The sequence below is a fragment of the Podarcis liolepis genome, assembly GCF_965112155.1.
Source record: "Podarcis liolepis genome assembly, chromosome: 4".
Classification (NCBI taxonomy): Eukaryota; Metazoa; Chordata; class Lepidosauria; order Squamata; family Lacertidae; genus Podarcis; species Podarcis liolepis.
In genome coordinates this window covers 88,731,670-88,755,056 of record NC_139558.1, presented here as the reverse complement: position 1 = coordinate 88,755,056, position 23,387 = coordinate 88,731,670, and the positions used below count along the sequence as shown (strand labels likewise).

General features: G+C 45.9%; 1 protein-coding gene across 1 annotated transcript in view; it reads right to left on the bottom strand.

Annotated features, from left to right (window-relative positions):
- Positions 1-23,387, bottom strand: part of MAML2 (mastermind like transcriptional coactivator 2) — a 161,070-nt gene that overhangs the window by 33,618 nt on the left and 104,065 nt on the right. The window contains exon 3 of the mRNA XM_083499310.1: positions 11,147-12,598. Coding sequence (XP_083355436.1) covers positions 11,147-12,598 — 1,452 coding nt within the window. The remainder of the gene's footprint in view (positions 1-11,146; positions 12,599-23,387) is intronic.

The following is a 23,387-nucleotide window of genomic DNA, read 5'->3' as shown; positions in this document are numbered from 1 at the left end:
CCTCCCTAACTGCATCAACAGGGAGTGAACTCCTGGGGAATAAGTCCCTCAACGCTTGAACAGAGATTTTGGGAGAACATGTAGAAGTCCGCGCTCCCCAATGATCCCGGGGCAGCTAAAATTTCCGTCCCCGGTGTTTTCCCCACCGTACGGAGCAGTCTTTGGGTCCCCAGACGTTGTTGCAACTACAAATCCCATCATCCCTGGCCACCGGACCTGCTAGCTAAGGATGATGGGAGTTGTAGTCCAATATGGGGGCCCAAGGCTGATGCAGAGGATGGGTGATGAGCTAGGTAGCTGGGAGAAGTGGGCCATGCTGAGAGTGAAAGGCCCAAAAAACTTTAAAGGACTATTTTGAAATAAATTTAAGAACTGATGTAGAAGAAGATGTAAAAGAAAGAGGGGGATTTGCCCTGCCGGACTTAAAATTGTACTATGAAGCAGCAGCGTTTTGCTGGCTGAAAGAGTGGATGCTCCTCGAGAATACAGATATCTTGGATTTAGAAGGTTTCAATAATACATTTGGTTGGCATGCATATCTATGGTATGATAAAATTAAAGTGCATAGGGCCTTCAAAAATCATATTGTCAGAAAAGCATTATATAATGTTTGGATAAGATATAAAGATTTGTTGGAAAACAAAACCCCTAGATGGTTGTCACCCTTGGAGGCTAAGGCATTGAAAAAGCTCAATATGGAGGCCGAATGGCCAAAGTATTGGGAAATCTTGGAACAAGATGGAGATAAATTGAAGTTACAGAGTCATGAGAAATTGAAACCTAAAGTACGAGATTGGCTCCATTATTATCAAATAATGGAGGTGTACAAACAAGATAGGAAAATTGGCTTTCAGGTGGAGAAATCAAAATTAGAAACTGAACTGTTAGAACCCAATACTAAGAATTTGTCAAGAATGTATAATTTGCTGCTGAAATGGAACACACAAGATGAAACAGTTAAATCAGCTATGATTAAGTGGGCACAGGACATTGGTCATAACATTATGTTTGCTGACTGGGAATGGTTGTGGAACACCGGGATAAAATTTACGGCATGCAATGCCTTAAAGGAAAATATTATGAAAATGATCTATAGGTGGTACACGACCCCAGTCAAGCTAGCAAAGATTTATCATTTGCCTGATAATAAGTGTTGGAAATGCAAAGAATCTGAAGGTACTTTCTACCACCTTTGGTGGACGTGCCCAAAGATTAAGGCCTTCTGGGAGATGATATATAATGAAATGAAAAAAGTACTTAAATGTACCTTTCCTAAGAAACCAGAGGCCTTTCTCTTGGGCATTGTTGGCCAATTGGTGTTAAAGAAAGATAGAACTTTCTTTATGTATGCTACGACAGCAGCAAGAATACTTATCGCAAAGTATTGGAAGACACAAGATCTACCCACCTTGGAAGAATGGCAGATGAAAGTGATGGACTATATGACATTGGCTGAGATGACTGGCAGAATCCGTGATCAGAGGAAAGAGACGGCGGAAGAGGATTGGAAGAAATTCAAAATTTATCTTAAGAACTATTATAAAATTGATGAATGCTAAAATGTCGAGGTGTTGAGAAAGAAAAAGGGATTACAGTGACATAAGATTAAGTTGAAGAAAAGACTAAGAGGACATATATTTGATAAAATTATTTAGAAGCTGCTGAAATAATTTTGGAAATTGGGATGCAGAAAGGGGAGGTATGGGGGAGTCCGAGAAGTGAGGGTTATGAAAAAAAGGTTACAAAATTATACATGTTTGTTTGTCTTTTTATTTGTTTGTATTGTTTAAAAAATGTTGTAAAACCAATAAAAAATTTATTAAAAAAAAAAGAGAGTGACTGCAGGTTGCATGATGCCCAGACCATGTGAAATCTAATTCTACTCCAGCCTGGCCAACGGCAAGGGATGATGGGAGCCGGAGTCTAACTGCACCCTGAGAGCTACAGGTTTTGCTTGTTTATTTATTTATTTTTAAAAAAGGAATTAATGTGGAACGTTATTTACAGCACAGTGGAGCTCTCTCAAGGGATGGTATACTCATCCGCTTCAGCTGAATCGCCAGCTGTGTCCTTATCTGGAGAAAACGGACCTTGCCATAGGCCCTCATGACCTGGTTACAGCCAGGGTAGACTACTGAAATGCGTTGTTTCCGGGGCTGCCTTTGAAGATAGCTTGGAGGCTACAGAAGACCTTCTTCTTTCAAGCCTTTTCAATAAATTTAATTTATTAAATAAATTTAATAAAATAAGATAAATAAGTGGAGATCTTTATCCCTCAATTTATCTGGATTGAAACTACGATTAATTGCTTGCGTACCTATGTTTGTTTTTAAATAAAGTTTGCATTGTTTTAAATATATGGAATCGTTTTCAATTGTCTTTTACACATGTTTTATGGGTATATCTGCTTTATTTTTTTATGATTGCATATTTCATTGTTGTAAGCCACCCTGGGACTTTGGGGTGAAGGGCAGGTGAGAATCTAAACAAACAAACAAACTTCACCTGGTGCAGAATACAGCTTCTAGGTTGCTTGTGGCGGTTGGGCAATCTGAAAATACAGCAGTGATTCTGTACTAGATGTGCTGGTGGGCCCAATTTATGGTGGTGGTGATTATCTTTCAAGAGGTAAACAGTTTGGGACCATGCTGTTTGAAGGATCACCTGCTTCAACTTGCCTGAGCCTGAAGACTGGCCATAGTAGTCCTACTCACTAGTCAGGGCACAACAAACAGGGTCTTTTTTGTGCTGGCCCCATACTTACAAACTGTGCTTTCAAGGGAAGGTACACTTGGCTCCCTTCCTGTCTATTTTTAAATGGGCCTTTAACACCTGGATGTTTCAGTTCCGCTTACAATTTGACGTTAATTTCACCTTGTTTTAATGGTTATTATTTCTCGCAAACCACTAGATGTTTTAATACAATCAAGAGGTATTATCAGACTCTCCTAGTGTCCCTATTTTCCATAGACAGTCCCCAATTTACAGAAGCTGGGCCAGTTTCTGAATTGATCCTTTTCCTTAGGATGCCCCTATTTTCACTGGAGAAATGTTGGAGGGTGTGGAGTTATGCGACCCAAGCCAAGGAGATAAGTAATAATATAATATAATACAACCTTTAAAAGACACCTGAAGTCAGCCCTGTACACGGGAGTTTTTAAATGTTTAATTATCATAGAATCATAGAGTTGGAAGAGACCACAAGGGCCATCGAGTCCAACCCCCTGCCAAGCAGGAAACACCATCAGAGCACTCCTGACATATGGTTGTCAAGCCTCTGCTTAAAGACCTCCAAAGTAGGAGACTCCACCACACTCCTTGGCAGCAAATTCCACGGTCGAACAGCTCTTACTGTCAGGAAGTTCTTCCTAATGTTTAGGTGGAATCTTCTTTCTTGTAGTTTGGATCCATTGCTCCGTGTCCGCTTCTCTGGAGCAGCAGAAAACAACCTTTCTCCCTCCTCTATGTGACATCCTTTTATATATTTGAACATAGCTATCATATCACCCCTTAACCTCCTCTTCTCCAGGCTAAACATGCCCAGCTCCCTTAGCCGTTCCTCATAAGGCATCGTTTCCAGGCCTTTGACCATTTTGGTTGCCCTCCTCTGGACACGTTCCAGTTTGTCAGTGTCCTTCTTGAATTGTGGTGCCCAGAACTGGACACAGTACTCCAGGTGAGGTCTGACCAGAGCAGAATACAGTGGCACTATGTTTTTAATACGTTGGAAGCTGCCCAAAGTGGCCGGGGTAACCCAGTCAGATGGGTGGAGTATGAACAATAAAATTATTCTCATTATTATGGAACAGGACGTCCCTGTTTTCACCAGAGAAATATTGGAGGGTATGGTATATAAATGTCATTAAAATAAATATTTTGTTTTTGGTTTGGGAAGGTTACTTGAATGCTGTGTGACTTATCCGGACTATTATTTCATGTTGTTGTTGGAGTTTTAATTTTTTTTGTAAAAAGCCATCAAGGTCCCTTTAAGGACAGTATAATATCTATATATAAAATAAATGCTCCTCTTGAACACCCTTAGGTGACATTGACTCCAGACTCCTGTGGCTTCATCACCAGCTCTCGCTGTCCTCCAGCGTCAATAGTTCGTAGTCCCTTTCGCTCATGCGGTATTTGAGATGAACAAATTTATAATTTACGGGCCTTTTACGGACTTGCTATTTCCACACAGAGGGCCTATTCATCAATCTCTCAGGAAGTCTCAACAAAGAAAGTGATTGATGGATATATATGGTTTCTTTAGTGCTCCTGTTCTTGATGCAGTAAATGATTCTGAGCTCGCCCTCCCCTCACACACACACACAAACCCGCTTCAATGCACACAGCGTAATTTCCATGAACAACATGACCCATTTACTCTGATGTGGCAGAAGACAGAGGCCTTAAAGTGGGCCTGCAGGTCTCGGGGCTGCAACGCGGACATGCCTTCCGAAGCCCTTTTTTGCACAACTAGCATTTTGATTCCAGCTCTGCTGTAGTAGAGAGACGTCCTTGTGAACTAGAGAACTGGCGAATATGTCAATTCTGGCTTCTCTCGGTTTCTCGTTCCACTCCCCCCATCTTAAATTCAGTTCTAAGGACCTAAGAAGAGTCTGTTGGATCAGGCCTTTAGCCAAGAGCAGACTTTGCTCTTTCAGATTTCAGCAGCAAGGCCAAAATTCTGCTCAATGGAAGGGCACTGCTTACCCTAAAGAGGCCAGGATTGTGGCTCACCTGCATGGGGGAGGCCCGTAGCTCAGGGGCAGAACATTTGCTTTGTATGCAGAAGGATCCAAGCAACAGAGGCTGGTCCATTTAGGCAGATGCCCTGCTAGGCTCAGGCTGCGCTCAGCCAGGCAGCCCCCGGGTGCCTCTTTTGTGACTTACAATCAGTCAGATCTGCCTGTCACTGGCTCTGAATCTATCCTCTATTGACCACCCTGCCATGCCTAATGGGTCCCAGATGCCGCTGGTTCCAAGTTCAATTCTTGGCATCTCTAGGTAGGGGTAGGAGAGGAAGAGGAGGAGGAGGAGAAGAAGAAGAAGAAGAAGAGGAGGAGGAGGAGTTTGGATTTGATACCCCACTTTATCACTACCCAAAGGAGTCTCAAAGCGGCTAACTACCGTATTTTTTGCTCTATAAGACTCACTTTTTCCCTCCTAAAAAGTAAGGGGAAATGTGTGTGCGTCTTATGGAGCGAATGCAGGCTGCGCAGCTATCACAGAAGCCAGATCAGCAAGAGGGATTGCTGCTTTCACTGTGCAGCGATCCCTCTTGCTGTTCTGGCTTCTGAGATTCAGAATATTTTTTTTCTTGTTTTTCTCCTCCAAAAACAAGGTGCGTCTTGTGGTCTGGTGTGTCTTATAGAGTGAAAAATATGGTATCTCCTTTCCCTTCCTCCCCCACAACAAGCACTCTGTAAGGTGAGTGGGGCTGAGAGACTTCAGAGAAGTGTGACTTGCCCAAGGTCACCCAGCAGCTGCATGTGGAGGAGCAGGGAATCGAACCTGGTTCACCAGATTACAAGTCTACCGCTCTTAACCACTACACCACACTGGCTCTCTGTCTGAAACCTTGGAGAGCTGCTGCCAGCCAATGTCGAGAAACACTGAACTAAATGGACCGATGGGTCTGACTCAGCATAAATCACCTTCCTGCGTTCCTCAGAGCATCATCCCGGAGAAGCCATGTGCGAAGAAACCTGCCATGTGTTTGACTCCATATGCTTAATTTCACTTGTCCCCAGAACAGAAGGGCCATGTTATTATTGTTCAGGCTCAGTGCACTGCCCTGCCGGTGGGTTCACTAATTGGGAGACGAATACAGACCTGGCCATAGTTTGTTTGGTTATCCTTTAAAGAGAGGTTCCCGCCCCAATGGACGACGCACAGCGCACTGGAGACGAATGAAGTGACTCATTAGCTTCAGTCTTCTTTTGATCAAAGCACTGCGAGCGCTGAGGACTGCTGCCCTCCGTGGAATCTATGGGTCCTCAGAGCAAACATTCCAGCCTCCCTAATTCCCCGCCTCCCTTTCACATATGACTTTAATGAACTATTAATGTGCAAATCCATTGGTTAATGGGTCACTAATAGCTTCTAACTTGTTTTGAGCTCCTTTGGGGAGGGGAGAGAACCATCTGGGGTGTGTTCACAGGTGACGCTAATAACAGGGTTCCTCTCCAAAGCTGTGTTCTGTTTTGTTTCTGCGCTTGCCAATATGGTTAATGCGTCACGCAGCGTAGAGAAAACGACCATTTTACAAAACAGAATCATACGATGTTTTAACTATGGGTGTTTTAATGTAGATTGAGCATATCCCTTCCTGAGATCGGGGTGGGGGATACAGATGTTGTTGAGAAACACCTAACAGCCAGCATCGCCAGGGAAGGGGTCTGTCATCCAAATACACCCAGAGGGTGACAGGTTCTTAAAAGATGGGACACGAGGCTACCGCAACTGATGATACCTTTGGGATATAGAGCACAGAGGCCTGGATGTTCTGCAGGAAAAACATGCACTCTGGATCAAAGTTGACAGCAGTACAGTGGTACCTCGGGTTACATACGCTTCAGGTTACATACGTTTAAGGTTACAGACTCTGCTAACCCAGAAATATTACCTCAGGTTAAGAACTTTGCTTCAGGATGAGAACAGAAATTGTGCTCTGGCGGCGCGGCAGCAGCAGGAGGCCCTATTAGCTAAAGTAGTGCTTCAGGTTAAGAACAGTTTCAGGTTAAGAACGGACCTCCGGAACGAATTAAGTACTTAACCCGAGGCCTCTGGATGCGAACGGGATCCGTTCCAGAGCCCCGTTCGCATCCTGAAGAGAACGTAAGACATTACTGCACGTCTCGTTTCGCCGCTTCCACGCATGTCGTCATTTTGAGTGTCTGCGCATGCGCGAGAGGCGAAACCCAGAAGTAACGCACTCCGTTACTTCCGGGTCGCCGCAGAGCGCAACCCGAAAATATTTAAGCTGAAGCGTATTCATCCCAAGGTATGACTGTACAATTGACCTGAACTAAAAACCACTTGTTCTGCACATGTGTAAGTCTCCTTCTCTGCAAGGAATTCTACGCATGCAATTGCACTTTTCGCAATGCATATTTTTAAAGGATCACCGCTACGCTACTTCCTTCCCATAATAAACATTTGATAAGGCCAATGGGTTGTGGGTCACTCTCCCATAGCTCACTGCGACATCAGAGAAGCCCAGTCAACAGCATAGGGTAGGGGTGTGTTTGTTTGCCTCAGAGGTCAAGATCGTTCTCAAGCAAGTTTCCAAAGGTGCTTGAACACGTGATTTGTATGTTATTGTAAGATACCACACACATTTTTTAAAAATATGTGGTCTTAATCTCTCTCCCCTTCCCACCCCGACTTCAGTCACTTTGGAAAGGGGAGAAGGGATAAGATGACTGAAATTTCATGTGCATGTATGAATGTGCGCGCGCGCACAGCTGCACACTCATGCACGTACAATGCTACCAAATCTCACCTAAATTGATATTCAAGGGGAATGTGGAAGATCACAGAGAATGTAGAAATTTGAGAAAGGAAGAACAAGCATGTGGAAAGTCTCTCCTGCAAAGCAACACAGAAGAAGCAAGGTTGTGGGTGGTTGGGAATCCTGCACGGTGGCACAAACTACTGCCTTCATTTCCCCATTTCTCGAGAACCCAAGCACTTCTCTTTCAATCGTATGCTCAGTCCCTAAAGGCAGAAGCCATGAAGTTAGAAAATCCTTTCCTCCCCCACCCGTGGCCTGACACAAAGCGCCAGTGACAGGCAGAGAAATAAGCCTTGTGCTTTCACTTAGCAAGCTTTAGCTTGATAAAGACATGTCTCAAAGTGCTTTTTCGAGACTTTAGAGCCAGAAAATTACAGAGGGTTATCAGCTGTGGATAAAAACAATGTATACATTTAGGAAGAGTTCCAATTGCAGCACCCTTCTTTGACAGGAGAGCTACAACTGTTTTTCGAGACCTGTGTGCTTACGATTCCCTGCTTTTTAAATAACGGTGGCCTCAATTCAGCCTCTGTAGCAATGCTTATTAAGAAAGCACTCTGCTTAGTAAGCACTGGTGGCTGAGAAATAATCTTCTACCACAACGTTTCAGATGCCTGTTAGCGAACAAGTTTGTCACAAACAACCTCCTTCTGAGGCACGGATACTGACTCGGCTCAGACGTAATGGCAAACCATGGTTATGTATTTGCTGCTATGTGCACAAGCAAAGATGCGCATTGAACCAGCATGCTGGTCCATACCCTGCCATCCTCCTTTACAATTGAGGGGGTGGAGATTTAAAACATCTTTTCATGGTTTGTGGCAAACTGCCATTTCCTGAATACAGGAAACTGTGGTTTGTACAAAAGACAGTTAACAAACCAGGAAATGAACCAAGATTGGACTGTGGTTTGGTCTCCTAGTTTGTTAGTAAAATACGGTTTGTACAAACCACAGTTTCCTCTATTCGGATTAAACAGGAAACTGTGGTTTGATACAAACCATGAACATATGAGAACAAGGGAGGGAGGGAGGAGCAGAATATAAACCTGAGGCTTATTCATATAATGTCAGACAATGGTTTGTTATTGTGACTGAGTGGGAACTCCTGAGTGTTTTATGTGCTCTGCTTTCTTCCTACCTTCTCTACTAGTTATTGACTGATATAAATACATTACAACCCTGTCAGAAAGCTGAGATCGACAGGAAGATGTTAGACTGAGTTTGTGCAGACATTTTGCACATCCCACCAAATGCAACATCACCCTCAGAGCACAGAGGAACATTTCTGAATGCACAGTTAAAAGCCATTGAGGCACCAGCAGCCAGGAGACAGTCCTCGCCTTGTGCCACCTCTCTGTTTACATGTCTGAAAATTCTGAGCTCAAGCAAAAAAACCTGACACAAACCCACAGGCGTCTGGTCGGCCACTGTGGGAATAAAGTACTGGACTATATAGGCCCTTGGTCAGTTCCATCTGGACTCCTATGTTCTTATGTTTGTGCGGCTATCATTTTGCTACCGGCCTCGCCATATTTAGGAACCTAAGGAAACGCCTTATACGGAGTCATGCTGCTGGTGCGTCTAACTTAAGGTTGTCAACACTGACTGGCAGTGTCAAACACGTGACATTCCCAGCCCTACAGATGTCAGAGTTTGAATCTGGGACCTTTTGCATGCAAAACAGATGCTCAACCACTGAGTGGCGAATCTGCCCAACTTAGTTTCTCTCAGTATCTCATTTTTTCAACCCTTTGTTCATTTCTCCATGTAAGTTTGAGGCTGGTTTTTTTAAAGTCATAATAATAATAATAATAATAATAATAATAATAATAATAATAATAATTTATACCCCACCCATCTGGCTGGGTTTCCCCAGCCGCTCTGGGCAGCTCCCAGCAGAGTATTAAAAACATAATAAAACATCAAACATCAAAAACTTCCCTAAACAGGGCTGCCTTCAGATGTCCTATAAAAGTCAGATAGTTGTTTATTTCCTTGACATCTGATGGGAGGGCATTCCACAGGGTGGGCGCCACTACCAAGAAGGCCCTCTGCCAGGTTCCCTGTAACCTCACTTCTCACAGTGAGGGAACCGCCAGAAGGCCCTTGGCGCTGGACCTCAGTGTCCGGGCTGAACGATGGGGGTGGAGACGCTCCTTCAGGTATACTGGGCCAAGGCCATTTAGGGCTTTCAAGGTCAGCACCAACACTTTGAATTGTGCTTGGAAATGTACTGGGAGCCATCAGCAATTTCTCCTAATTTTGTCTGCTACAGATGCATTCAAGCTCCCAGCAATATCTCAGTGCAGGCCTGGTGCCAGGACACAGGATCCTCAGGCAAATTCTAGGGCCCTTTGGTCCCAGCAGGGCACCACTGGTGCGGCTGCCCCCATCTCCGCAGCTGATGTGTGACTCATTTGAGTGGTGATGAAGCCTTAGGGCAGTGTTTCCCAACCTTGGGCCTCCAGCTGTTTTTGGACTACAACTCCCATCATCCCTAGCTAGCAAGACCAGTGGTCAGGGATGATGGGAATTGTAGTTCAAAAACAGCTGGAGGGCCAAGGTTGGGAAATGCTGCCTTAGGGAATGGCCCCGACTGAGCGAAACACCTGTACTCACTGGTGCCACCATCTGGATTACACCAGCCTTGCCCCTGGCAGATACACAGCGGGAGCTATACAATTCAGATGGCAACACAACGTGGGTGCTTTCTGTTGAATGGTAGGAGAAATAGCTTGCTGATCAGAGCAGTCCAACAGTGGAACCGATTACAGTGGTACCTCTGGTTATGAACTTAATTCGTTCTGGAGGTCTGTTCTTAACCTGAAACCATTCTTAACCTGAGGTACCACTTTAGCTGCTGCTGTGCCACCGCCATGCGATTTCTGTTCTCATCCTGAGGTAAAGTTCTTAACCCGAGTTACTACTTCCGGGTTAGCGGAGTCTGTAACCTGAAGTGTTTGTAACCCGAGGTACCACTGTATCTTGAAGGACAGTGTGCTCTCCCTTGCTAAAGATCTTTAAGCAGATGGCTTAAAGGCCCTCTGTTGGGGGACACTCTTAACTCAGGATTTCCTGTGTCAAGCAGGAGGGGAGGGGTTAGGCTACATCCAGTGTGGTGACCCTCTGGCCCTCCAGATGTTGCCAAACTCCAACTCCCATCACCCCTGTTCATTGGCCACGTTTGCTGGGGCTTATGGGAACTGTAGGTTGACAACTTCCATAGGGCCCCCTATACTGAACTAGGTGGCCTGCTAAAAGGCCCCTGCATCTCCTCTCTGCTCCTAGGATTGTAGAAAGCCCATCGCCTCCCAACCCTACTACCGTATTTTTTACTCTATAAGACTCACTTCTTCCCTCCTAAAAAGTAAGGGGAAATGTGTGTGCGTCTTATGGAGCAAATGCAGGCTGCGCAGCTATCCCAGAAGCCAGAACAGCAAGAGGGATTGCTGCTTTCATTGCGCAGCGATCCCTCTTGCTGTTCTGGCTTCTGAGATTCAGAATATTTTTTTTTCTTGTTTTCCTCCTCCAAAAACTAGGTGCGTCTTGTGGTCTGGTGCGTCTTATGGAGCTAAAAATACGGTAATTTTCACAAATCACTGAACCATCCTGTTGAAAGAAGCAAGCTTACCAGCTGGTGCTGAGGCGGGACAGGATACTGAAGCCCTGAAACCGGCTGGCCTTGCAGCATTTTCTGCAGCAGGATCTTCTGCTGCAAAGCTAAGGGTATGTTCGGTGGCCTCTGCAAAGGCTGGCTTGGGAGAGGCTGGGGTGGCCGTGTCTGCTGCTGCTGGTTCTGTTGTTGCACCGCGGCAGAGTTAGGTTGCTGCTGCTGTGCATAGTGCAGAATGGAAGGCTTGTTTTGGGAACCCAAAACGGAAGGCATCTGCTGGCTGGCTTGCTCCGAGTTGAAATGAAACAAAGGCTTGATGTTGTTCTGAGGCTCCTCCAGAGACATTTGACCGCTGCTTATATAACCCCTGTTGAGGTCCTGAGGCTTTCGTTGCATCATCATGTTCATGGGATTGCCCTGGGGCATGGAGCTTGGCCGGTAAAGGTAGTTATTTATCCCTTTCGGCTGGTTCCCATTCCCAGGCATTCCGGAGCTTTGAGGGCTGAACTGCTGCTGGTGGAAAGGAGTGCTGGAGATCTTCTCCTGGCCGAAGGACCCGGGAGAAGGCTCGGCGGACGTCAAAGCGGGCCAGGGGGACGACGGCTGGCTTTGCTGGCACTGCTGAATAAGGGCATGTTGCTGTCGGTTGGCCGCGATCTGCTTCAACTGCTGGGCGTGGGAGACCTCCTGCCAGCTGGCCAAGGGCCGGTTGGGAACTGAAGACCCTTGAGATGGAGGAGTCTGAGTCTGAGGTGCTGAAGGAATTGGCGATGAGGTGGACATAGCGGCCCCGGACATCGTGTAAGCTGGGCCCGTGGAAGAAGGCCTCATCTGGGGAGACCCCACGGAAGCTTGGTTCAGACCTGGCGAGTACTCTTGCTTGATCACCATCTTGTCCATCTGCAAGGAGGAAGACCTGGCCGAGGGTGCTCTCTGGACCTGCTGCCCGAGGTCGATGCTAAAGGGCTCGTCTTTATTGATGGTGGCGTTGATCATGTTTTCCAGCTCAAGGTCGCTCATGGGCGGCACCGAAATATTTGTCAGCTCATTGAACAGCTCCTGAAGTTCCGGGTCCATCAACTGTTCCCCTGCGTCTTCTCCGTATCGCATGGGGAAAGGATTGCCCTGGGAGCCCTGCCCATCCAGGTGCTTACTGCAAGAGCTGGTTTCACCGGGCTCTTTCTTGACCTCCTTCAGAGTCATGTTGAACATCCCGTTTGCGTTTGAGTGGGTGTTGCCGGTTGGGCTGCTGACTTTCCTCTGAGCACCTTGTTCAGCCGTCAAGGTTCCCAACACCGGCTGGTTGGGGCAATTGTTGCCACAGTGTCCACCTTGCCCCACGGAAAGGTTATTATCGCCCACTCGGATCCTCTTAATATCAAGGAAGGTGCAGTCGGCAATGCCATTGGACCTCTTGTTAATGGCCGGCGACAGATTCACCACCAGTTTTCTCTTCAAGGAACCTTGGAGCTGGAAGGAACAAGGAGACTCTTTATTAGGCATTCAAAAACATCACTATAATTAATGAAACCAACGTGTTGGCTTCTAACATGGTGCTTACAACATCAGTGGCGAAGTTGAATTCATGAATGTCTGCCCACTTTGGACATTACAGCAGTATCTTGTGTTAGAAATACCCAACAGTGAAATATTATCTTGTCTGCGGTCTTACTGACTCCTCGCAAACTATCAAGGCACCTGTAAGGATCTTCTATTGCAATGTTTTTCTCACATGTCTGGAAATCCATTGGAGGCCCATGCAGCCAGGTTTCTAAATACCTGGTCTGTAATTGTAATCATCATCATCATCATCATCATCATCATCATCACCATCATCATATTTTATTTATATCCCACCCTCCCCAGCCGAAGCCGGGCTCAGAGCGGCTACCAACAATAAAAGTAACACAATTTACATAAAATCACAATCAATTAATTGAAATGCATTCTAAAACCAACTAATTCTAAAATCAATTCAAAATCAAATTAATGGCAACCACTGGGCTAGAGTTCTGTGAAGAATAACCAAAGGAGGGGGTCAGACTGTGCCTTGGCCAAAGGCCTGGTGGAACAGCTCTGTCTTGCAGGCCCTGCGGAAAGATGTCAAGTCCCGCAGGGCCCTAGTCTCTTGTGACAGAGCGTTCCACCAGATCGGGGCCACAGCTGAAAAAGCCCTGGCTCTGGTTGAGGCCAGCCTAACCTCCCTGTGGCTTGGGATCTCCAAGATGTTTTTATTTGAAGACCGTAATTTGAAACCTATGCAAATGCATTTCCTAAGCCATATATTCATCCTACCAGCTGAGCACGAATTCCATGCTTCTTCCCACCAACAGCTCGCAACCCCTTCCGGCCCTTTTTATGTTCGACAATTCAACTCCTGATCAGTTAAGATGTTCGTGAGCATTCCACAATGCCACCGGACTACAACTCCCATCATCCCTGACCATTCTGGCCAGGGCTATGGGAGCTGGGAGTCTAGCAACGACAGGAAGTCCTGCTCATTGAAACCCAGGAGTGCCTGACTGTAACTAGATCATACCATTTTATACCACCTCAGCATTGCCAAACCTATATTTATTTCTTCTGCTTATAACATTGTGAAAGTGACTCTCCTTTTTCTCAACTTTCCAGTGTGATGTGAATTATAAGACTTCTCCAGGAGTAAATGGGTAAGACCACAGCTGAGCTAGATTTTTAAGTCACCTTCAGTCTGTAGGTCCAGCTCTGAACAAAATCTATCTCTAATTCAGGGAAGGGGAACTGGGGACACTACAGATTTGCTGGACTACAACTTGTATCATCCCTGACCATGGATTGTGCTGGCTGAGGCTGATGGGAGTTGGAGTCCAACAATATCTGGAGGGCCCCAGGTTGCCCAGACTTGCTGTAATATATTTCAGGTGCACCTGAAATACAACCAAAGATAACAGTGTGGTGATATCAGTGATCAGAGACTCTTGGTTACCTAACTTGGTAAAATTCAAACCGTAAGGAGAATGAGGTAATGCGCAGGCTTTGTTGATTCCTTCCACTGCATGCTTTTTTCCAGTAAACCTGGTAAACTACATTTGTTTCTTTTCTCGGTTATCTTTGCACTCCCTTCTGCTAAACCGAAATCACTCTCCAAGTCCCACATTCTTCTTGTGAAGCAAGGAAGTCTCCAGGCAACAAAAGCCATATCCTGGCAGCACATTTTGCTCTTCTCAGTCTTTATTTCATTAATTTACTTTAAAAATAAATAAACCAGCAGCTCTTCAAAATCCCAGGAGTTCTTGGAGTTAAGTGAAAATAAATGCCTAAATCGACCGCAATTCCCAAGACTGCAATCACGCCACTTCTCTTTTCACTACTGTATCTCCTAGACCCAAGCTGTTCTTTAAGTTATCTAGGGTATGCAAAGCAATTCGATGGCTTGGCACTGGGAGAGAGTATAGTGATAATGAAGATTAATATCATCCCTCCCCCACATGCACACACCACTTCGTACTTGGAGCTGGCTCCATCCCACCTTGTGATCTTCTGTCTTTCGTCTGCACCACTCAAATGCCTTTTATCAACTTACCATATGAAATGGCCTTGCACTAAGTTAGTTCAATGGTCCAACCAGCCCTGACTTCGTCTATATTGGTTGGCAGTGGCTCTCTAGGGGAGGTACCACAGCTTTCCAATCCTTGATCTAGGCTCTACTCTGACATAATTTCGCGACTCTTCTATACTCCATTTTCTCCTAGAATACGAGTGCAAGCAATCATACCCAAGCGCTGACCGTCAGCTGATTGTTGGTGTTTGGGAAGCTGTGTCCACAGTGCTTCCCAAACTGGCAATCAGCTGATAGCAGGGGCGGCGTCTCTGGTTTCGCCACCGGAAGCGAAATGGGAAGTGCCATCCACCCTGCCACTTCCACTGCCAGCATCTGTTCCCAGTTTCAGGCAAGATCTCACCCATTCAGGGTGAGAGCTTACAGATTTGGGGCAAAGTATCGCACACTCTGCAAGAAATCGGCACTGGTGTTAGTGTCCCTTCTCTGCCAGTGGTGGAGGCGTTAGGGCAGGTAGGACGTCTGCAGTGGGGCCAACTTGGGGGCTTATGCCACCGCCGTCTAATGGCTGTGCCGGCCTTGGCTGATGGACAGAGCTTGGGAAGCACTGGGCAAAAAGGGTCTTGCATAAACCGCTGACCAGCTGATGGTTGGTGCTTGCAAAGCCCCTTTTGTTCAGGCTCAGCCTTTACCTGTCCAAACCTAACATCATACACGGCTTCAGGTGCATGGACCGCACCTGTGACTTAGCTGAAACAGTCTCATGGGGGTTATTATCATTAATGAGAATTACAGCTCCTGTCCTCCCTGACTATTGGCTATGCTAGCTGGGGAAGATGGCACTTGGGGGTCCCCAACAACAACTGGAAAGCCGCAGGTCCCCCACCCCTCCAAACTAGATATTCCCTTTGTCTCGAGCAGAAAGATAATTTTGTAAAATTAAATGGGTACCTGGTTATTCCTTAGCATGGGGATCAATGTCTGGGAGTTCCTGCATGAAGTGTTTGTGTAGGGACCTGTGGCCTTTGAGATGTTGCTGGACTCTAATTCCCATCAGCCCTAGCCAGTGGGGCCAATAGTCAAGGATGATGGGAGTTGTGGTCCATCAACATTGGGAGGGCTGAAAGTTCCCACTCCCATGTGTAGGGGACGGATGCATTGAATCCACTGTAGCGCCAGCACACTGAACCAGCTTGCCAGCATGTTAATTAATATATATGATTTAAACACTTGCGTCCAAAACAAAACCTGCTGTCAAGAAAGGAATAAGGATGTTGGTTTGATTTGATCAATTAAGGGCCTGCGCTGGAACCACAGCGGCGTTCCCTTGTTGTATTAGATTAAATTAACACGGCGCACACCCCCAAATTTAAATGGCAGGCACAAAAGATTCATTTCGGTAACCTCTGCCTAAGAAATCTCTCATTGTGGCTTCTCTTCCAGTTGCTGGCACGCGATAGTGATATCGGTTAGACAAATACTGCAGCTGATGAGCCCTTAAAATGTAATGTGTGGCTCACATTGTCTGAGAAGCAACGTAAGATGGTGGGGGCGGTGGCGGGGATGACGATGACACAGTGCAGCTTTAAATAGGTCAAAATTGTTAATCAGGAATGGAGCATTCATTACTCTGTGAAAAACAAGCGGGCACGGACGATCGGTGTTCCGTGCCGTACGAGATGTTTCTTTCCACCGCCTCTTTCGTCCTGGAGAACTCTCCTTCCCCTCCCTTCCCAGATCTCCTCCAACCATGAATAAATTAACAATCTCTCACTGCTATGATCTACAGAAATTAATGTCAATTTATATAACCGGGGATGGGAAAGCCAGGAAGAGGAGGAAGGCAAGCTGAGTGCGGGCGAAACGCGACTGCTTAACTGATCCCGTCCCGACGAGAGAGAAATATCAAAGGCATTATAAATGTTGACAGGATAATCAGGCATGTAAAAGAGGTCACTCAGCAACACCCACCACTGGAAGCAGCGCAATTGTTTACCGGTTTTAGAAGTCAGCTTAAAATATTAACACATACACAGCCGTGCGCAGGAAAGCTCCTAATCCTAAAAATTTTTTGCTGCTGCCATTTGGGTTTTTGCCTTTTCAACATCCTGCGTGGCAGATTTAAAATGAAGGGGGATTACCCGGCGCAGCTAAATTGTTTGTAATCTGGGCTTCCTGCAGAACCCGGCCCTACTGTGGGATTCTGCTTTGATTCTCAGATGTTTAGAATTCCTCCTCTTCTTAGATGTCCACGCAAGATGGGATTCCCCGGCATCAGTGGCTTTCATTCATACTGGCCTAGTATATGGACAACTCCCCACTTGTGCGTGACCGACCCACCGCAAGGTGTTGTGAAACAATTAAACAATTTGATTCAAACCCAAAAGTGGAGCAGAAAGGGCAAAGGCAGTGTGAAAACGGCAAAAAAGGCATGAACCCAGTAGCCTTTGCACCGACCTTTGAGGCCTGTGGAGAGTTGGAGTTTGGGAAAGGAGGTTTGGAGGGTGCCTCGTTAGTGCTGCTGTTTGTTTTTTTTTAAAAAAAAAGGGTTTCCAGAGGTTTGGAGGGTGTTTACAGGCTTTTTAGATGGTGTTCCTGATATGTGCAACTTCACTCACACCCTGGGAACCCAACCCCTGCATAAGTGAGGTCTCGCTTGTAGCTCGGTGGAAAGGTACCGTTTTCCTCCTTCCCATTCTCTTCACGCAGCCCTGAACGGATGATGAGACAGTTCCTTGCAATTTTGTGCCACTACTAGGACCAGCTCACATACTGGCTAGACAGAACACCTGGGCAGGCTGCATCACTGAACACCTGGGCAGGCTGCCTTACTGCTGTGTGTATGGGAAGAGCTACGGAATTACACAAGCAGACATGCATTTTCCAAATACATCAGGTAATTCAGATGCGAGGAGGAGTTTGGGGAGAAGGAAGCATGTGCAGGGCAGGTGGGTGGGTGAATGTATACTTAACCCTTACCAACAATTTTGCTCTCCAAAACACCCCATGGTTGTGGAAAGGGGAAAAGCACATTGTTGGGGGGGGGGAGAGATGGGTGGTGCGTAAGAGTTTCTTGCCACATGCAGTGGCTGCAAAAGAAAAGAAGACTGAACATTTGTGGTGCCAAGCCCCTGCTCTGCAAGAGTTACTCAGAAGCTTCCTCCTGAAAAATGGTGTTTGATGGGTTTAGGGGTGGTGTGGGGAGACGGGGATGTGTGCTTTCTACCACTCCCACCTGTCAAGATTTTGGAGAACCTCAAATAAAGAGACAGCTTCGGATCACCACTCTTTATGTTGCAGAGTACCGTATTTTTTGCACCATAACACTCACTTTTTTCCTCCTAGAAAGTAAGGGGAAATGTCTGTGCATGTTATGGAGCGAATGCCTGCGGGTGGGGGTGGGGATCTGCTGCAGTCGTGAGCAGAGGATCCATGGTTCCCCTTCCTTCCCTCCTCCGTGGTTACAAAGCATGGATCCTCAGGATTTTTGCATTGGGCTACTCCAAACTCACTGTCAGATCACATGTCTGTGGCCACAGCATGAACCACAAAAATCATATATCCACTATTTCGTTTAGAATATTTTTTTTCTTGTTTTCCTCCTCTAAAAACCATGTGCGTGTTATGGTCTGGTGCGTGTTATAGAGCGAAAAATACGGTATATATCTCACGTATCTATATAAATTGATGACGGAGCTGGTTGTCAACTGACGAAAGAGAAGGGAAAAGGCAGCCCTTTAAGGACTTAGCAGTGGCAGACGAGAGGCAATCTGGATTAGTGGTATATGGCTATTCTCTTCCCCCATGTTCTTAGGGGAATTAGTAATGCAATCTGGCAGACCAAAAACCACAACCTTGTAAGGCAGCGGGAAAATGGCAGAAGGACATGGTTAAAATAATAAATAAATACAGCGTCAGTTTGAAAAGAAAAAGATGCTATTTCTTTCCAGTTTGCAGATTTACTCTTCGTGGGGCAATGCTGTAGGGAACAGCAACAACACTAACAAAAATGCAGTTGTGCGTCTCTTTTGAGCCCTCTTTAAAAAGAAAAAGCCAAGCGGTTTGCTTTTAAGTGAAAAACAAAACCCTGAATTCTTTGTTTTGGTCTGGAAGTGCAGCCCAAGGTTTTCAATGGATGAGAGCCTGTGGTATAGTTGTTCAAGGGTTGGACTAGAACCCAGAAGACCAGGGTGCAAATCCCCACTCGCTGGGTGAGCACTCGCTGTCTCTCTCCCCCCACAGCGTTGTGTTGGGGATTAAATGAGGAGGGGGGGGAACTATGTGTGCCACTTTGAGCTCATAAGGTCAGTGGTTCAAATCCATGCGACGGGGTGAGTTCCTGTTGCTCTGCCCCAGCTCCTGCCAACCTAGCAGTTCGAAAGCATGCCAGTGCAAGTAGATAAATAGGTACCGCTGCAGTGGGAAGGTAAACGGCATTTCCGTGCGCTCTGGTTTCTGACATGGTGTCCCATTGTGCCAGAAGCAGTTGAGTCATGCTGGTCACATGACCCGTTTGTCTGTGGACAAACACCGGCTCCCTTGGCCTGAAAGCAAGATGAGTGCCTCAACCCCATAGTCGCCTTTGACTGGACTTAACCATCCAGGGGTCCTTTACCGTTACTTTACGTGGAATGTGAGAAGGCTCAACAATCATTTAAAATGCTGGTATTATCACCACCAACTCTCCACCTCTGGTCACTTTCTGGATTCGGTCAATGTCTAGTTTGGGTTTTCTAGCTCCCAAAATACCCTTCCCCACACACATTGATGCACTTCCCTAATTAACTACAATGCTTTACACTGATATGCAATATTATAATGAGGTTCTTCTCCAGTTCCCAGTTCCAATGCAGAATGTTTTCATGCTCTACTTATCAGTCACATGAAACACAAGAGTTAAAAACAAACAGTGAAAATGATGTGAGGTTTGTTTGTTTGTTTGTCAAACAGGGTGATCTACATAGTGATGTGAGGTGAGAATATTCTCCGGAGAATATTCTCTGCTAGAAAATTCTCCGGAGAATATTCTCCACAAACTGTAAATTCTAATGTAAGAACTAGTTTTACAACCCACATTTTAAAAAATCTAGTATATAATAACTCAAGCTGTGATATTGCCAGTGTAAGTAATGAATAATGATGTTTTTGACCCAGTTACATTACTGGGCATTGTAACTAGGTAAGTGTAGTTCTGTGAGGCAGAAACCATTGGCAGTTCTGAAATGTGAGCTACAGAAAACATTTTTTATAAAACGTTTTAAAAATGCTATTCATTTAATTTGATGAACATTTGAATTCATATATATTTCAACTACCTGTAAATTTAATAGCCTTTTTTCTATTTTGGTGTGACCTTATTCTTAGTAATTCTATACCCTTGGCCATAGAGTGTGTTGTTTTTTTTTTTTTTTTACAGAAAGTAGCTTTAATGCTTTATGCACTTAAAGTATCTAGGCCAATACAATTCACATTGAATTTTCAATTTCAAGTTTGGTGCAATTTTTTTTTTAAAAGCATTACGTAGTCATGCATCCTGGTCACATCCACGCCATCTATTTAAAAGCACATGGCTGCCAACTAAGAATCCTGGGAAAGCCACTTCCGCCTTCAGGAGGAGGTGGGGTTGCGGGCTTCACGGTCCCTCCATGTGCACGGTGGGTGGAGGCCAGTCCTGCGCGATTGGGGGGATTCCCAGCCGCGTCACCCCCTAGCCAGCCAATTGGCTGGCTCGGGGGTGTGGCCTGCCCTATATAGGTGGGACGTGGCCGGGGATCTCCCTCTTTGCCGCCCACCAGCTGTTCCTGTTTTCCCACCCTCCCGCCCTATACAGTGGTGCCTCGCAAGACGAAATTAATCCGTTCCGCGAGTCTCTTCGTCTAGCGGTTTTTTCGTCTTGCGAAGCAACCCTATTAGCGGCTTAGCGCTATTAGCGGTTTAGCGGCTATTAAAGGCTTAGCGGATTAGCGGCTAAAAGGCTATTAGCGGCTTAGAAAAAGGGGGGGGGGAGAAGCGGAAAAAAATCGGAACACTCACAAGACGTTTTCGTCTTGCAAAGCAAGCCCATAGGGAAAATCATCTTGCGAAGCAGCTCAAAAACGGAAAACCCTTTCGTCTAGCGGGTTTTCCGTCTTGCGAGGCATTCGTCTTGCGGGGCACCACTGTAATGTTTTCGTTCCTTGACCTTCCTATGGACCTTGGCTGGTTGCTGTTGAGGGGCCTGGTAAACTGGCACCAGCCACTTGGCAAGCTGGCACCAGCCACTTGGTTTTTGCCTACCCCGTAGCAAATGGTCACAACTTTCTGGGTACTGGCGGTTAGGCATTGGTATTGTTCTGTAGATGGAAGAGGGGAGGTAGCGCCATCACCTGCCCCACATATTGAAGGGTAGTCCATTAAAGGATTCCAGGGGGCGTGGCCCTGTCCGAAGCCTAGGGAGGTGAGGGCCCCTACTGGTGCTTAACCCTTCCCGGACTTCAAGCAGACGGGTTGGAGTCGGATATAGTAGGTTAGGACCAATGCCTAAGCCAATACTGCTCATCACCTGTAACCAATAAAGTTGTGGCCTTTTTTTAGCCCGTTAACCTTAATAATTGTGTCACGTGTCATTATTTCCGCCTGAGGGGGTCGGGAACTCGCCACGTAAGTGTAGTTCTGTGAGGCAGAAACTACAGTTCCTGGGATTATTATATTTTGGGGGGGAACCATGTGGAGATGGTTTTCCATAAAGCTATGGTTTTCCCAGTAGAAAGCTATGGTTTTCCCAGTAGTGATGTACGGAAGTGAGAGCTGGACCATAAAGAAGGCTGATCGCCGAAGAATTGATGCTTTTGAATTCTGGTGCTGGAGGAGACTCTTGAGAGTCCCATGGACTGCAAGAAGATCAAGCCTATCCATTCTGAAGGAAATCAGCCCTGAGTGCTCACTGGAAGGACAGATCGTGAAGCTGAGGCTCCAATACTTTGGCCACCTCATGAGAAGAGAAGACTCCCTGGAAAAGACCCTGATGTTGGGAAAGATGGAGGGCACAAGGAGAAGGGGACGACAGAGGACGAGATGGTTGGATAGTGTTCTCGAAGCTACCAGCATGAGTTTGACCAAACTGCGGGGGGAGTGGAAGACAGGAGTGCCTGGCGTGCTCTGGTCCATGGGGTCACGAAGAGTCAGACACGACTAAACGACTAAACAACAACAACAACATGTGGCTTAAATGTGTGCTTTAAAAGTATGGTTTGGATGTGCCACCTATTTCCTACAATGTCCAAACAGATGCCCCAAGGAAGTTCCAGTTACCCCCTGGAACCAACATGTGCATGAAAACCACTGAGCCACAACCTTCCCCAAAACATTTCAAGTATGCAAATAGCTGTATCAAGCAGATACATCTTCCTCCTTCTCCTGGGTCTGTGACCGGCCGCAGCTCACTCGCTGGCAAAAGTCTGGTTTGCCTCTGTGCAGCCTGCGAACGTTCCAAAGAGGAATTTTCCAAATGGTCTCCCAGGTTTCTGCTGTTACATTTTAATGAACCCTCGCTATGGCCTGTTTTAAAGGACGTTAACATCGCGCCAGGTCCATAATCTCTTTTATGAAACATCAATGGCTGGTAGCTGGAAGTTGTTTTCATGTCGGGCTTGTACAAATTGTTCGGAACATGGAAAAGGGGGGAGTTGCTATAGTTACTCGTATAAAACGGCCTGGCGAGGAAAAGGAGCACTTCACAGGTAGTCTCTCCCCCCCCCCCCCACTGAAGAAGTCAAAGTGGCTGTTTTTTAATCAGCAAAATGAGATTCTAGATTACAGATGAACTTTGTTTTTCAAGAGGGTATATTTCTCCATCCTCAAACAGTGGTATGGAAAATCCCTTTAACTGAAAATATTAGATGTACATATACTGGGAGCCAAGAAGCTCTTCAGTGAATTATTGTGATAATATATTTATTTGCAAACAATTTCCAGTATGTGTGCTGGCCTATGTCCACCACCCTCAACTATCCATTTGCAAATAATCTGATCACTTGCAAAAGAAAAAAAAAACCCTTAATTTCTTTTTACAGACTGATGTAGGTTCTCATAGCTCAAAATGCATCATGTTTCGATATTTCCCTGATAGTCATCCTTTTTTAAAAAATTAAAAATAAAAAAGTGTTTGCTATACTTGATAATGTGGGTTCACCCTTCTGGGTTGTTTTTCAAAACGTTGAAACCGCTGCAAAAAAGGAGAAAACTGGTGCAAAGAAGGAAATAATAATAATAATAATTTGCATTGCTCATTCCCATGTTCCTTTGGGGCTCACATCAGCTGGATCTGCCACTGTGAAGCTGGACAGCTGAGATAGGAGGTCAGAATAAAAAAAACATTTCAAACTTGGCAGGGATTTCTGACTTCCAGGCCAGCCCTTCATTAACAGCTTCTGTACATTATTGTTCTCCCTCTAAGGGCTGTAAAAATGAACCAAACCTTTGTCCAGCCTACACTTCCTTCCCTAGCTCGCTTGTTCCTTTAGGCTTTCCATCCTTTGTTTCCCCTTTGTTCAGTTTGGAGACTGGCAGAGCCGAAATCTATTTTATAAGGGGGAATCGGTAGGACCAAACAGCAAGAATCAGGTGGTATAGTCTGTCCACGACTGTACCACTTTGGCAGGGGGTGCCAACAGGGTTTTCTGGGCCTCGTACACTGCATGTAGATTGGGCCCTCCAACACACTCACAACAGAGGACACGGATT